The 16,850-nt window shown below is 37.6% G+C and overlaps 1 protein-coding gene across 1 annotated transcript; it reads right to left on the bottom strand.

The window, feature by feature from the left end:
- Nucleotides 1–2,734: 2,734 nt before the first annotated feature.
- Nucleotides 2,735–15,709, bottom strand: LOC126825169 (uncharacterized). Its single transcript, XM_050554676.2, has 6 exons — nucleotides 15,575–15,709; nucleotides 13,172–13,221; nucleotides 9,788–9,916; nucleotides 8,248–8,322; nucleotides 7,257–7,395; nucleotides 2,735–3,022 (listed from the first exon to the last, which is right to left on the bottom strand). Exons 1-6 carry the CDS (start codon nucleotides 15,674–15,676, stop codon nucleotides 2,735–2,737), a joined length of 783 nt encoding a protein of 260 aa, XP_050410633.1. The 5' UTR covers nucleotides 15,677–15,709.
- Between the last annotated feature and the right edge of the window lie 1,141 nt (nucleotides 15,710–16,850).

The raw sequence follows: 16,850 nt of genomic DNA, 5'->3' as shown, positions 1-16,850 counted from the left end.
GGACACGTAACCCTTTTAAGATTTCGGGTCAATTTTTTCGTTGGGTGACCTGATAATCGATCCCCGTTTCTTTAGAGTTCTATACAATGAACGACCCATGTGCTGTACTTGATAAAGAAAGATAATTTTCACCTAAATGTTATTTTTTTAAAATAAAATTCTGGTTTTATCCAGACTTCGTATAATACAGCTCGGGACGCCGGTCTCCATTTCCAGATGAAGACTGACGGGTTTAAGTTGTTTAAAAACGAGGGACGTTTATTGAGTTAGTTGCTAGGTCCTAGGGTATTTTAAGAGCTTTTAACACAAAATTAAGCAGATTTATTCTCCAAAAGGATTTACCCTTTAATTAGGAAATTACGTTTCGGGCAAAACTAAAGCATCCAATGAGAGCTAAAAACAAATACATCAGTCCTTTAAATCGTATAACCTCGTGTTATCGTACAGATCTATATTTCGTTTCGTTTTTCTATACTTTCTATGGCCTCTACTACAGTTGTAGTGCGAGGTCGCGTCTGGATCATACGAGCGGCTTTTGTCCTGTTACGTCAGACATTTGATTAACCAATCAGCTTTGATGTTTATAGTAGGATACCCACAGATCCGAATACAAACGAGTGAGAATAAATATTGAATAAATTTTATTGCAAAATATTTTTCTGTAAAACTTATAAATATGTCCAATGTTTAATTGTCAGTTTAATTTTCAGGTGTTGTGATAACTCTTAACAATTTTATACGGACATTTAATTTTACTTCACCCGGGGGACAATTGGATGTGCGTTATGGAAATAGTGTTATAATTACATGTTCTGAAAACTGTGGAGCCATAATAGATTAGAAAGAAAACATTATCGCAAAACGTGATGACAAAAAGGACAAACTTGATACATTTTGAGGTTTATAATGACCAGAAGGCCTGGTTAACAATTTTTACATGGGAGTGTTCAAGGTACGCGAATTTAATATATTATAATAATAACAATGCGCAATATCACAAAAAGCTAATTAAATTTCATTTTGTTTCAGGCCCATTCTAACGAAATTGAGCATTTACGTATGACAGCTGTTTATATAATTGTATTTACACTAACACGCTCTCTCTCTCCCTCCTCTCTCCATCTCTCTCTTGAACATTCAACCTTACTTCATTTCATTCTATTTCTCCACCTCTGTTCTTCTGGAGCGCCTCGCGTGAAAGGAGTGGAGTAACTGCACCCCGATTTGCAGTTCGTTTATTTATATCAATTCTCTGGGGCGAATCTGGTGATAGAAATTGCTACATCATATGGTCCGAAATTTAATGAAATCTGCCTTAAAAGTTTGCCAGGATTTCTTTTATAGTACCCATGGACATCACGCACATACTAGGCTATTCATGACTGAACCTGTGCAATTACTGATATGATTGGTTACTTAAGCTAAATGCAGCAATTAGTATATTTCCAATCATGTGTGATCTGGTGATTTTACGTTGACACACATATAGAACCAGCTATGTTTGGGTTATATAACTCTTTTTATGTGTCACCCATCTCACTCATATTTTTTAGTTCATATTTAATACAATTAGCCAAAGACATTAATTAAGTGTAGGATAAAGCACGAGACTGAGGTTATGCTGGGGAAAGAAAGAGTGAAGACAATAACCCGAGAGAAAGAAAAACCAAGGCCGGTAGGCCGAGGGTTTTCTGTCGAGGGTTTTTTCTGAAGTCTTTCTTCCCAAGCATGACCGAAGTCGAGGACTTTATCTTGCTTATAAACAGTCTATGTTTACATGTACGCAAGATAAGAATATCCCAGAATTCCCACAAGAAAAACCTTATATCATGTTTTCTTATGGGGAAAAAAAACCTTCCCTGGAAGAATAACCCGTTACAGGTTTAAAGAAAAACTTTCAGAACAATAACCCCAAATCTCCCTGTATATATCCAAAACCTCCCCCGACTTTCAGATCGCAAGTTATTCCGGGCATAGAATATACCCCAAAGATCAAAGAGATTTACCGTTACAGGTTTATAATACAATATAATGCCATCATTAATTATAAGAGCAAAAATTCTAGCAATATCTACACCGTCCACACTTTCTTGTCAGCGCAGAGAAACTTGTAATCTTTTCGGCAAAATCGGATTAATATTTTTAGAGTTATGCCCATTTTTTGCCAAACTGTTCACACTTCTTGTCAGCGCAATAGAGGCTATAGTTTTTTTATTAGATTTTCTGAAAAATTTCAGAAATCTTGTATTGTGACAAGACGAAGTCTACGACCTACTCTTATCGAATTCGAACTGTCAAATGATTTTTTTACGTGCACTCCAATGTGTATACGGGACCTCGGTTTTTCATCCCATCCGAACGTCTAGACAGCTGTCCTTGTCAGGCCCTCCGTCCTGCTTCAGTGACAAGGGAGAACCACGCCGAAAAATCTGGATGAACTTTCTCGGCCAATGCAGGGATCGAACACCCGACTTCCAGGCTAGCGAGCCAGCGTCCTACCCACTTAGCCACCGTGATCCCCCGAACAAGCCCATACATGGCAGAAAAGAATTCACAGAGATAAACACTTTTATGTAATTAGGGTTGGGTTCACATCCACTGCCCACCTCGATCTCTGTACATATCACCGTGTACGTTTGTTTGGGAGCAACCCACGAAACCATTGAACACCAAATTATTATCACTGGCGAAAAATTAAAACTCGAATACTACAAATTGATTTATTAAATAATGTTCACGTGTAGGTGTTTAGAAAATATACTTCATGGCAATGGTGGAAACCTCTCCCCGGTTTACAAACACGGTTTGTGTCCATTTTATATATTCTAAATCCTATCTGATTCAACTGTTTTAATATGTCTAAAGCATTGATTAATGTTCTTCTTTTCTTGCTGTCGTTTGGTCCAATGTGCCATTCCATCATTAGTTGTTTCACACCCTTTAAAGCTCCCGATGCAATCATTTCCGGCACAACAACCCATTCCCAGCTCTCAACATCCATTTTGATGACACTAATAATCTTCTGAAAATATCAATTGATGAAACTATGTTAGCGTTGTGAAATTATTAAATACATGTAATGGATAAGTGGTATGGGATGTTGATAATAAACATACCTTGTCTGGGGAGTTGGGGGGGGGGGTCTAGTGGTTTAACGCGTGCGCTTGAAATCATAAGGTCTGTCATTGAATAAAGTGGCGTGGTTTCGATTTTTCACTTGTACGTGACAAGGAGTAGGCTTGCATGTCGAACCGCGTGGGTTTTCTCCGGTTCCTCCGGTTTCCTCCCACTGCTGAAGCGAATTATTGAATGAAAATTGAAGCATATTTTAGTCCCGAAATGACCTTCTTTGTGTCGAGTGGACGTTAACTCCCGCCCCCCTCTCCGTGGGTAGGGTTCACTACCGGAGAGGCTGAGGTTCGAAAAGGTTCCCCGGGATTTTCCAGCCTGAAATCCCCTTGTCATTGGTGCTGGACTGGGGGCCTCACAAGGACAGCGCCTAGTCGTTCGAATGGGACGAAAAATCGGGATTTCGTGTACGCGTTGGAGGAGCTGTAAGCCTCTGACCGAAGACTGAATTTTACCGAATTTGGACCGACATCTTGTAATTGATAACATTGCATCCTCCCATGACAAGGTACTACTAATTACTATTATCAATTTGAGAAAGACTTATTCCTAAGAAGGGGTGGGTATTAACGCTCATTTTTATTATTTCAATAGTTTGAGATAGGTTAGTTAGGTAGTAGCGGGAAACCGTAGGAGAGAGATCACGTATTTAGCGGGAAACCGGAGGACCTCGGGACAAACCACGTCGTTGAACAAGCCATCCTACTCAGGGGAATAGATACCACGCCACTTGACTCAATAACAGACCCCATGACCTACAGAACACGCGTTAAACCATTCGCCCCCCCCCCCCCCACACACCAGTTTGATCAAGATGGTACTCGTGTCCGACTGTTTTATCATGCCTACAGTAGTATAACAGCAGCCAGGTATTGTAGATACAGATGTAGATATTATTAGCTATGTCAACAAAACAAGTTTATAACCATTAATTATTCGTGAGTTTCAGAAGAGAATTATTTGACTAACAGCCTGCTGTAAAACTTTCAGTTGTACAGACCTCATATCCAGCTTTATAATAAGTCGTGCTATTTTGTTTAGAATAATATAGTTTAATGCTTCAGTCGTGTCCTTGTTTGTTTGTTATATGAAATATCTAGACCAACCTCCAGTCCAACCACATTTATAAAATCAATTAGGAGAATAAAACAAAACGACGACATTATTAAAGCTAGGGATGTCACTGCAACTGGGAGATAATAGGGCATTTAATAAACAATGAGTTATATTGTTTTATACTGAAATAACATTATCCCTGCCCAGTTGTGATCAGAAAATCAAAAATATCACGTCTTTACTACATGATATACTTAAACATGAAATGAAATGAAATGGGGTTTAACGTCCCACTGTTCTGCTCCTATACTGGGCTAATGAAGACGGGCATACGCCATACAGTGTGCTATGAGGGACATTTTGCCCGGGCAGCGGCACTATCGCCTACTCTTATATCGAATTCCAACTGCCAAGGGATCTTTTACGTGCATTCTAATGTATACACAGGACCTCGGTTTTTCCTTTCATCCGAAGGACTAGAGAGCTGTCTTTGTCAGGCCCTCCGTTCTGCACCACTGACAAGGGGAAACCACGTCGGAAAATCCAGATGAACTTTCTCGGCCAATGCAGGGATCGAGCACCCGACATCCAGGCTAGCGAGCCAGCGTCTAACCCACCTAGCCACCGTGGCTCCTGTGGACTCAAAGGGAGAAGTTGTTGTTTGTTAGTTGTATTTTACGTCCGCTTCCACCGAAGTGATATCCACTTATATCAGGCGGACATAGAGCGCGAATTTGGTTGCAAGAGCACATACATTTAAAGACAGACTATATCTGTACTCACGGCCTGGAATAGCAGAATAACGCATATGTGGCCGTCTAGTGTTTTTTGTCAAACGTTTCTGTCAGGGGATAACCCCCCTCCCCCCACCTCCGACACCACCTAAAAAAAATATGACATGAATAAATATTACTTTAAATCCGTGGTTCTCAAAGTGTGCGCCCTGTGGCATTCCAGACACATCTGTGTCTAGATATAAAAAATAAATATATTAACAATACCATATAGGCTTTTGCCATTTCAATACGCCAATGATTATGGATATACCGTAACAGGTTATGTTGCATACGTGTAACTTACTGTATGTTTCATTTTATATTTTCTAGTTGCACCTTTTGTTTTGTGTAATATTTGACTTAAAGGAGCTAAATCGCTAATATTTGGGACCTATAATATGAATGTATATAAACTGATTTACATTCAATCGTTTCTGTTTTTACTGCAATTTCTGATCAGTCATGTTCGGCGAAATACGCCAGAAGTCTCATGTGAATGGCAATCTTTAGCGTCTGGGCCCGGTTCCTAGAAAATTCTTAAAGTAAGCACAAAGTCATGCTTCACTTTTTCTTACGTAAGAAACTTGTAAAAATACCGTCCCTAGAAAATTCTCAAGACCATTCTTACATAAGCACAAGTTAAGTATAAGTCTAAGCACATTGTGACTGGTAAAGTTTACCATAAACTGAGACTACGATGCTCTTTAACGTCACAAAAACAACTTTGGTATGCGAATTACGTCATAAATTTGTCGTCTGCTTCAATGACGTCATATATGGTTGATTTAGATGCATTTGACATGTTCCCTATACACATATAAAATGTGCCACAAGATAAAAAAAAACGCAGACACATACAAACTAACTGAATAATTGTGAGAGCGCCTGATCTTAAGTAGCCCGTGTGTTTGTAGCCTATTGTTTACTAATTGGCAAATAAATAAAATGGTTTCAGGGTAGAAGCGAAATTTTCTATAGTATTCATAATTTCTTCTGGAGAAGGATTTTCTCTGTCTTGTAATTGTCTCTTTGGTATAAAAACGTGTCGGAATTGCCGTCGAATAATTTACGGTCAGCCATCTTTTTGAAGTGGAAACAGACTTAAGGTTGGTAAGCAAGCCGTATACCTTGCTTGGAACTTGTGCTTAGATTGACTATGTTTAAGAACGAAGTTGTGCTTAAGTTTTTTTCTTGGAACGCACAATAACGTTCTTGTGCTTACAATGAAGTCTACTTAAAATCTAAGCACAAGAACGTTCTTAAGAATTTTCTAGGAACACAAAATAAGGTAAGTTTACTTAAATGCAAAGTCTACTTAAATCTAAGCACAAGAACGTGCTTAAGAATTTTCTAGGAATCGGGCCCTGTTTTTTTTCAGTTTACACCAATGGTATTTATTACGCATGTTCTCCGGATAATATATAGCGTCACCATTTGACATGTTTTGTGGAATATGTCTAGCCCTGTTCATTGAGTCCCTTGTTCCAAATGGCGCTGAAACGCATTGTGGTACACGATTCGTGTACCACTGGTAAAATGTTTATTTTGTCTTGAATATTGGATATCCGAAGCCCATCTTTTCCCTGTAAGATCACACGACCAATGTTGATTTGAATTGACAAATAATTCGTGTTTTCAATGTCAAAGATTTTTGATGATATTGAGTTAGAGACTTTAAATATAACATATTTATCGGAAATTTGTATATAGTGCGCCTAAACTTATTTGTAGGGTTTCAAGTGCGCCCGACTTAAAAAAAAGTTTGAGAACCACTGGTTTACATGCATGTAAATTCAAAGGTGTCTATTAAAATAAATGAGTTATTTTTTTTTAAAAAAAACAACAGAACTACAGTTTCTTGTGGTGACCCCTTGTATATTAGACGAGCATTGATCATTGTGTTTGGGTTTTAAATGAATCAGCAGTAGGCAGCTGGGTGAATTGTCCGATATGGGTATTGAAGTTCAATTATATAAGTATCATCTCGATTGCTGTACAATTTTCGATATCGATTAAATATATAGAACAGACAGCTTGTTTATATATATTTTTTAATAAAACAGGGGTTATAAAAGATCTTTTGTATGCAAGATACAGATATTGTTCATAATAAAACAACACATTTTGGATTTATTATGTCTTATTTGTTATGGCTTATAGCTTAGAATTAAAAATGTTTGACACAGTCCAGGAAACATACACCAAAGTTACACAATGTAACTGGTTATGATAATATTACATGTAACTGATTATGATAATATTACATGTAACTGATTATGATAATATTACACGTACCTGATTATGCCCTAGCTGTGTTTTTATATCTGCTAATGTCGCCATCTTCCATCCTTGAGAGGACTTACCAGTATAGTCAGCTATGCCCAAAGAGTGAAATGTGACCAATTTACTTCTAACATGATCCTGCATACCGTTTCTAACAAAATAACAGAATCCATGTTTAACACCATTTTATACAAATTATAGTGGATAGCTTCGGTGATCGCAGAAGGTGTGCGTAGTCGCTCGGTGGAACGAAAACCCGACTTCCACCCGTGAACGTAGAACAACCATTGACAATAAGAATTCAATGAACGGTGGATGGAGACGCCGCTGTCCAGGAACAAGTTTAATAGTTATGGCCCATTGCACTAGCCCTGTTTGTATATCGTGACCAAATGGCCATATCTGCAGTGGGCCTTAAAGCGAGAATTTCATATTTTCTAAGAAAGTCAAAACATAATAAATTCTATGTCTTTTGCTCAATAGGTTGTCAACTCACTATTATACGATCAGAGGTATCATTCTCACATTTAAAAATCATTGACCCCGGAAATAATAACACAATCACCTCCCTTGTTTTTCTATTGCCCCCCCCCCCCATGGAAAAGTTAACTTCAAACGTTTGAATTCGAAGTTGAAAATGATATTTTTGCCAATTTCTCAACTGGCAATAGTGAATTATAGGTAGGACTGTTTATAGATACCATCTATTTTTAGGCTTTATTTTAATACATTTTAAAAATATAACTTAAAAATATGAAATTATCGCTTTAACTTTTATTCCTTATCCCACAAATCTCCTACTCGGTACTGCACACGTCATAGAAATACAAATTACCGGTATATATACAGGTGCGAGTCATTCTTTTGTCTAACGGTTCGTTTAAGAATGTGTGCTTTCATTTTTTTTTACAGTTATCTATTACTGCAGTACAGTTAGGTCTATTTTATATCTTTGACATTTATTATGATAATATAGTTAAAGTAATAAAAATTGTATATTTACGTTGGATCAAATGAATGCACGTGTACGTGTTTACTTTCAGAGATAGCATCATCAAAGCTGAAATCGTTATTAATTCTGAAATATAAAAACATGTATAGGTTGTCAATTGACCAATCTGATTAAAATACAGATCTATATTTCGTTTCGTTTTTTTATACTTTCGATGGCCTACACTACATGAAGATCTGACCGGTTGTAGTGATTGGTCGCGTCAGAGGTCATACGAGCGGCTTTTGACCATATGAAGTCATACAGCGATTAATCAATCAGTGTTGACGTTTCTAGTGGTTTACCTACAGTTCCGTGCATCGCTCACCAAGAAATCACCGTAACAGACCGTTTCATTAGCTATTTCGTCACGCCATCCAGAACTCTTCCAGATCCTAGTGTAGAAATGATAAGTAAAACGAAATTTTAAACTATAAAAAACGAAACGAAATTAGATTGCAAATTGACCAAGGCAAAAGAGGTTTTCCCATATTTATACCTTGATATAGCTATCAGAACAACCACTGTTTACTTGTGTTGTGTATTAATTACCCTACATATGACTTATCCTTTTAAAGAGAGAGAGAGGGAGAGATGGGGTTCAACGTCCACTCGACACAAACTAGGTCATTTCCGGATTAACATATGGTTCTATTTTATTTCAATAATTCGCTTGCGCGTAGGGGTCTTTGGCAGTGGGAGGAAACCGGAGGACCCGGAGAAAACCCACGAGGTTGGACAGGCGACCCTATTCCTTGTCACGTACAACTGGGGAATCAAAACCACGCCAGTTGACTCAATTCGGCCATCCACCCCCCCTATCCTTTTAAAGAAACAATACAGTTTATTGAAAATGTGTTACTTTCCCATTATGGTAAACAATACAGTTTACTTATGGCGTGTATTTCTTCCCCGATAGGGGGGGGGGATGGCCGATTGGTTAGCACGTCCGTGTTATATCATAAAGCCTGTCATTGAGTCAACTGGCGTGATTTCGAATCCCCGGTTGTACGTGACAAGGAGTAGGGTCGCCTGTCCAACCTCGTGGGTTTTCCCCGGGTCCTCCGGTTTCCTCCCGCTACTAAAGAACCCTACGCGCAAGCGAATTATTGAAATAAAATTAAACCATATGTTAGTCCCGAAATGACCTAGTTTGTGTCGAGTGGACGTTAAACCCCATTTCTCTCTCTCTCTTCTTCCCCGATAGAACTGATAGTGAGTGTATTACTTACCCTATATAGTAAAGTATAAGTTTACTGATCGTGTGTGTATTACATGTTGTGTTTAGTAAACAATATCGTTTACTGATGGTGTGTATTTCGTACCCCGAGAGTAAATAATACCGTTTATTAACAATGCAATTTTAGGAGAGCTGAGAGGGGTCATATAGGCTATGCCTGTTCCTCAGTCCCTTTCAATTTCTGAATAAAAAATTGTTTTAAAAAAAGTGTACCTAACCTATAGAGTAAACAAACCGGTTTACTGATGGCGTATGAATATAGAAGTGACGCTTATTATTGTTCACTGTTTATTAGGGCTGTGTATTACCTACCCTATAGAATAAACAATACTGTCAACTGGTGGTACATATAAAGGATCTTCACAGAGATACCATCCTCCGTCATTGACATTACCATATCGTGCAATTGCTTTACAGTGTATCTGTTCCGTCTTTAAATACCTACAATTACATTTATACATTATTAATGCTAGATTTCCACCCTCGTGCTGGGGGGTTGGATGGCTGAATGGTTAGCGTGCGCGCGCTGTATCATAAAGTCTGTCATTGAGTCGACTGGCGTGGTTTCGAATCCCCGGTTGTACGTGACAAGGAGTAGGGTCGCCTGTCCAACCTCGTGGGTTTTCTCCGGGTCCTCCGGTTTCCTCCCACTGCTAAAGACCCCTATGCGCAAGCGAATTATTGAAATAAAATTAAACCATATGTTAGTCCCGAAATGACCTAGTTTGTGTCGAGTGGACGTTAAACCCCATTTCTCTCTCTCTCTCTCTCTCTCTCTCTCTCTCTCTCTCTCCACCCTCGTGCAATGCGTAACGATAGGATTGTCCCTATTGAGTAATTGTAGATACGTTCGTATACGTTACGGTACGATCATCCGGCGTGGTTTTCCCTTGTCATTGATGCAGGACGGAGGGCCTGACATGGACAGCTGTCTAGTCGTTCGGATGGGACGAAAAACCGAGGTCCTGTGTACATATTGGCGTGCACGTAAAAGATCCCCTGGCAGTTGGAATTTGATATAAGAGTAGGCCGTAGCGCCGCTGTCCGGGCAAAATTTCCCTCATAGCACACTGTATGGCCTATGCCCGTCTTCGTTAGCCCAGTATAGGAGCAGAACAGTAGGACGTTAAACCCCATTTCATTTTATTTCGGTACGATCAACACGATTGCTACAATTGACCTCAATATGTGATAAGTTCTGATAGAATCACCACGATTACGCCACGATTAAAACCACGATTTCAAACGCAGCACGAATTGTGATAGTGGTAACCTAGGGTAACCGCCATTTGAATTGGTATATTGGTTAATGTGATATATTCATATTTAATATTGACTTTTGTTTAAAGTGTTTTATTCTATTGTCAAATGGATCTATCTTTATGTCTTAAATGTTATATAAATTATTAATTAGACATTTATTAACTTTCCAAGAGCATAATCAACTCTCGATGCCATCGGATACTCCAGATTTTCAGTAGAATTAAATAAGATTGACGGTTAACAATTTAATTGAAAAACGGATAATCGAGACTTTGTTTATTACCGTAACAACAGCAGCAATGACAATCGAGACTAAACTGGGTTTTTTTAACGCCGATAAATCGGCTCAGAATGAAGTTTTTTGACTGAAATTTTCAACTTATTCCCTTTTCATTATCTACTTTTTAATTATCATAGCGCGAACTGTCAGCTCTGTATCTAAATCTAATGCTCCTTTAATGGAGCTTTTGAAATGAATTAAGAACAATTTTGTTTCTAAAAGGACATTGAACCTCATTTGAATTTCACAGACAATATTAAACTTTTCACAGTTTAAACCACGCAAAAATGTACACAAATTGATTAATTAAATTAACAATTAAAAAAAAGAAAACAAAAAGGTCCCATCAAAGATTGTGGGTTGCGCTGGTTTGTTTTGACTATATCCCGTTTATTGCCGGAGTTAAAGCGTTAATTGATTGTCGTGAATAGTATAATGAAATTCCTTAGCGATCATTTCCGGTTGCCTTTATTTTTTTATTTGAAAGTTTAAGACAATATAAATAGGCTATTTGGTTACATTTTAGTGTTTTATTTGTATAATTTAAAATACTTTTATTTAACGTATTCTGTGAAATAGTTTAATTCTAATTCATGAATGGTGTATAAATAATAAAGTTAACATTTGCGTGTTTTAATTTGCATAATTAATTAACTATGGTAGTAAAAAAAATTATATTTACAAAATGCCCTATTGAAATATTTCAATTCATCAAAGTTTAAATGAAAACTTGTGCAAAAAAAAAAAACTATCACTGCAGGTAGACATCGTCACAACGATTTGGACAAAAATGATTATCAGATTTCAAATTTCATTGTCAAAATTATACTTTTACGACGTAGTGTCCGCTTCATAAAGGGGTCGAATCGTCGCTTGCACCATTGTTCTTCTTCCCGTCTTCATTAGCTCAGTAGTCGGTGCAGAACAGTAGGACGTTAAGGGGGGCTTATGTCGACCTTGCAACTGAAAGCAACTGGCGTTTAGGCAACTGGGATCAACTGAAAGCATCTGAATGAAACTGAAAAAGTCGACCTGAGCGCCTCTTACAACTTAAAGCAACTAGTTGCAGTCAGTTGCACGTGTTCAACTTTCTGCAACTGGCTGCATCTAGCGGCAACTCGTTGCAGTCGACATGAGTGTTCTTGCAACTGGAGTCAACTCGTTTCCATGGAAATAACATCACGTGATAAGATACATGTGTTATGTGACTTTATAAATAACAAATGGAAACGAACGAAGACGCCCACTTTTCAAGGTTTGATGATGTCGACAATAATATAGAATTATAGCAAGACCGACCATGCCTTTTGGGTTGCTTCTTCTAAGTGATTCGCCATTTTGTTGATCACGTGATGAATGAATTAACAGTCACGTGTTCAGTGTGATCGCTATCACTTCCGATTCGACATAAGAGCTCCGAATTCAGTTGCTCCCAGTTGTCCTCAGTTGCTGATATGATCGACATAAGCACTCTTGCAACCGACTGCAACTAGTCGCTTTGGGTTGCAAAGTCGACATAAGTCCCACTTTAGATCCAATTTCATTTCTTTCTTCTTCCTCTCCTTGTAGACAGTTCGTTTGTCACCAGAATCAATCGTTCATGGTCGAATGCAGTCGTTCATGGCCGGAATCAGCCGTTCATGACCCAAATCAACCTTTCGTGACCCAAATTAACCTTTCAAGACCAGAATTATCCATTCAAGACCCGAATCAACCTTTCATGTCCGACATCAACCTGTCATGACTTCAAGTCGACTAAACGCGCTGGAAACCACGAGGATGCTTTCCAGGTGTAGTCAAACTTGTTCTTGTTATTGGTGGAAATTGCGATCGACAGGTATGAAATGAAATGGGGTTAAACATCCTACTGTTCTGCTCCGACTGGGCTAATGAAAATGGACATACGCAATACAGTGTGCTATGGGGGGGGGGATTTTGCCTGGACAGCAGCACAACGGTCTATTCGTGTTTCGAATTCCAACTGTCACGGGTTCTTTAACGTGAATGCTAATGTGTACACGGGACCACGGTTTTTCGTACCATCCGAGCGACTATACGTTATCCCTTGTCAGACACTCCGTCCCGCGCCGCTGACAGCATATATATTAGTCAATGCGATACTATTTAAAAGAAATGATTTTAATGATACGTACTTAATGTACTTGTCTTCTAATTCTTCTGTCGTTAGGTGTCTGGACCAATCCTAAAAAAAAAAATAAAAATGGAAAATATTTTCAGAAATGTTAAGTTGCAAGACATGGGGTAAGATTAGTTTTTAAACATGTTATGTTGCGAAAAGTAGACGAACGTGTATGTCTTCATGTTGAAAAATATAAGTAACATTTGGAAATCATTTAAAGTTACAATTTCATATTTTTAAGTTATATTTTTAAAATGTATTAAAATAAAGCCATAAAATAGATGGTATCTATAAACATTCCTACCTTGTTAAAGAATAATCCTATCCTATAATTTTGAGAAATTGGCAAAAATATCATTTTCAACTTCAAATTAAAACGTTTGAAGATAGCTATTCCATGGTGGGGAATAGGAAAACAAGGGGGATAATTGGGAGGTAATTGTGTTATTATTTCCGGTGTGAAGATTTTTAAGTGTGAGAAAGATAACCATTGATCGTATAATAGTGAGTTGACAACCTATTGAGCAAAAGAGATAGAAATAATTATGTTTTGACTTTCTTAGAAAATATGAAATTGTAACTTTAAGACGAGGTCGACGGGAAGGCTTTTCGTAGTTTTATCACCTAATGTTGGATGGTGGAGTGATCTATCGCACGCGCTTCAGATCATAATGTCTGCCATTGAGTTAAAGCGGCGTTAGGTAAGATTAGATAAAGAGCTGGCAGTTCTCACCATGATAGTTAAAAAGTAGATAACGTAAATAGAATGCGCTGAACATGTCAGTCAAATTACTTCAATCTAGGCCAAGGAATCGGCTAGCCTCGATTGTCATTAATAGCGTCGTTAGATAATAAACAAAGTCTCGATTATCCGTTTTTACGGTAACCGCACCCAGCAGAAAATGTATTTGAAACCATTAGATATCGTAGGCATCCGATGGGATCGAGTGATGATTATGGTCTTGGTAAGTTAATTAATGTCTAATCAATAAGTTAGATAACATTCCATGCCTAAAGAAAGGCCTGCAATGGGCAGATTTAAGGGTTTAAATACAAATCAGATAGAAAACTAAATAAAAATATTGCTTAAAGAAAAATAAAAAAAAATCATATTTAAGTCGCATGGTTAGTCCCTAAGCTTATACGTGAGATTAGGCTGTACAGCAGATTGTATAGATTTATAAATCAACAGTTATAATAAAATCATGTAAGTTCTATAGAGTTATAGAGTTAAAAAATAGCCTATATACAATAGATCTTATAAATTTATGAAAAGATCAATAGACATACATGTAATATATTTCATATCTAATAAAATGAAATGAGCCGGAGATTTAATTCGGTGTATTCAGGTCAAAGCGGAGAGGAAGCAGTAGTGGTTGGTTGTCCGAATGGTATAACGCCTGTCTTTAAGTCAACTGGTGGGGTTTCGATTCCCCGGTTGTACGTGACAAGGAGTAAGGTCGCCTGTCCAACCTCGTGGGTTTTCTGATAGGTCCTCCGGTTTCCACCCACTGCTAAAGAGTCCTAAGCGCAAGCGAATTATTTAAATAAAATTGAACCAAGTGTTAGTCCCGAAATTACCTAGTTAACCCCAATTCTTAAAAATTATTCTCTCAATTCCACCAATCTATGGGGTACACTAAATGAACCAAATTGATCGGGGGAGGGATGGGCAGAAATGAACTGGCCAATGAATTCCCGATTAGATCGGGGCCATGACAGGAAAAGCCGGTCACCAGAATTCGCAAAGCGCGCCGTCAGCAGATATGTTGAGGGTGACAATTCAGTCAGTGAATACAGCAAACTGAAGGTGCTCAAAAACAGCCTTATTTGCAAAATAAATTAATCCCCATGCGCATGTGAGCTCAATCAATTGCATTCATAGACATAAATTTAAAGATTAAAGCCTCTTGTCTTGTCGTGACAAAAACCATGTCACGTAAATGATAGACATCGCAGTCACGCGAAACGTGCGCTCAAATACAAGTAGAATAGAATAGAATAAAAAGCTATGATAAAAAATGAAAATATGACAGGACAATATATACATGTACACAACAATGCTTAGTTAATGCTGACAAACCAAGGGCCTAATTAAATCAGATTACCTTTAGGTACACGTAATTAAGGGAGATCCCTGGTTTGTCAGCACATTTTGATATTTTCATTTTTTATCATAGCTTGATAATGACAAGAGAAGCCTAGTCGAAACGTCGCTCAGTAAAAAGCAGTAATTGTATTCCATAGAATTGTGACCTGTATACTCTAGTTCAATTACTAAAATGCCATTGAAACAATTTTCAGACACGTTTTCCAAGTGGACATTAAACCCTATTTCTCTCTCTCTATTGATTAGACATAATTAAAGTGATAAAAAATCTAATATTTTCGTTGGCTAAAAATATAAACTTACCCCTTCTGTCACGGGACTACTTCTTCTCATATAAATAATTTCTAACAATGAAACAAAAACCAGAATGGCAACACCACATATAATAAAACTTAATTTGTTCATGCTTCTTGTTATCCCGTTGTTATATTATGATATACTCTACCGCGCGTGTTTATTAGATCGATCAGGGTCATATAGTCTTTTTATATACTGTTGTATGATTCGTGGATATGTTCGGTTAAATAAAGGGCGATAATGATGTCAGTTAGATCGATCAGGGTCATATAGTCTTTTTATATACTGTTGTATGATTCGTGGATATGTTCGGTTAAATAAAGGGCGATAATGATGTCAGTAAACTCGATCTATAAATGGATACAGCCCACCAATTATTTCTACATGAAACAAGGGCCAAAGCTATTTTTAGTCTTTCTCCCCCTTTCTCTTTTCCCCCTTTTGCATGGCGATCTTTGTTGACTTTGTGGCGTAGAATTGAAGAAAAGAGTTTTGAAAATACATTTTCTGCTAGGTTTTGGTGAATATTCATGATTTTGAATAGGTGGATTAGTTTGAAATTTAGGGCGAAAAATTGCATGTTTAATCGTCTCTACTTCCAGCTCGTCTATTTCAAGTTATTCATGATGAACCTCCATGTGTGGTAGAAAACGTTCAATCCAACGAAAATTTGGGAAAAAGTTAGAGAAATTACTAATTTCTATTCTAGATTGCTAATATAGGATGGTTTACAGGATGCATTATTCAAGGGCTAACTTGTCCAAACCTTAATCAACTCTCTATGCCGGTTAATGATTTAATTAAAAACATAGATAATCGAGACTTTGTTTGGTATCGTATCAATGGTAGCAATGACAATCGAGACTCTGCTTTTTTCCAAACAGCCCTAACGTCCAGCAGAATAAATTAATGTGACTTAAATGTTCAATATATTCATTTTTCATTATCTGGTTTTAACTATTATAGCAAGAACTGCCAACTCTTTATCAAAATATTACATAATGTATCTTTATATGAGGTCGAATCGTTCGTATTTTGAGCCATATAGTGGTATCTTGGAAAACGTATCTGAAAATGTCCCTCAAAATGAATGAAAATACCGACCGCTAAATAGCGCAGCATATAAAATAGAAAAATATCAATCGAAAGGGCGTTAGTGAGAAACAGCCACTGAACTTCATTTGGCCTTTATGTATTTGAAACGAAGGTTATGATATCTGATTAGGCTACAGTGGTTTAGTTATTGATTATGATCGGACTGGATATTGTGTTCTTTCTAAGT

The sequence above is a fragment of the Patella vulgata genome, chromosome 6, assembly GCF_932274485.2.
Source record: "Patella vulgata chromosome 6, xgPatVulg1.2, whole genome shotgun sequence".
Classification (NCBI taxonomy): Eukaryota; Metazoa; Mollusca; class Gastropoda; family Patellidae; genus Patella; species Patella vulgata.
This window is presented reverse-complemented; position numbering and strand designations above follow the sequence as displayed.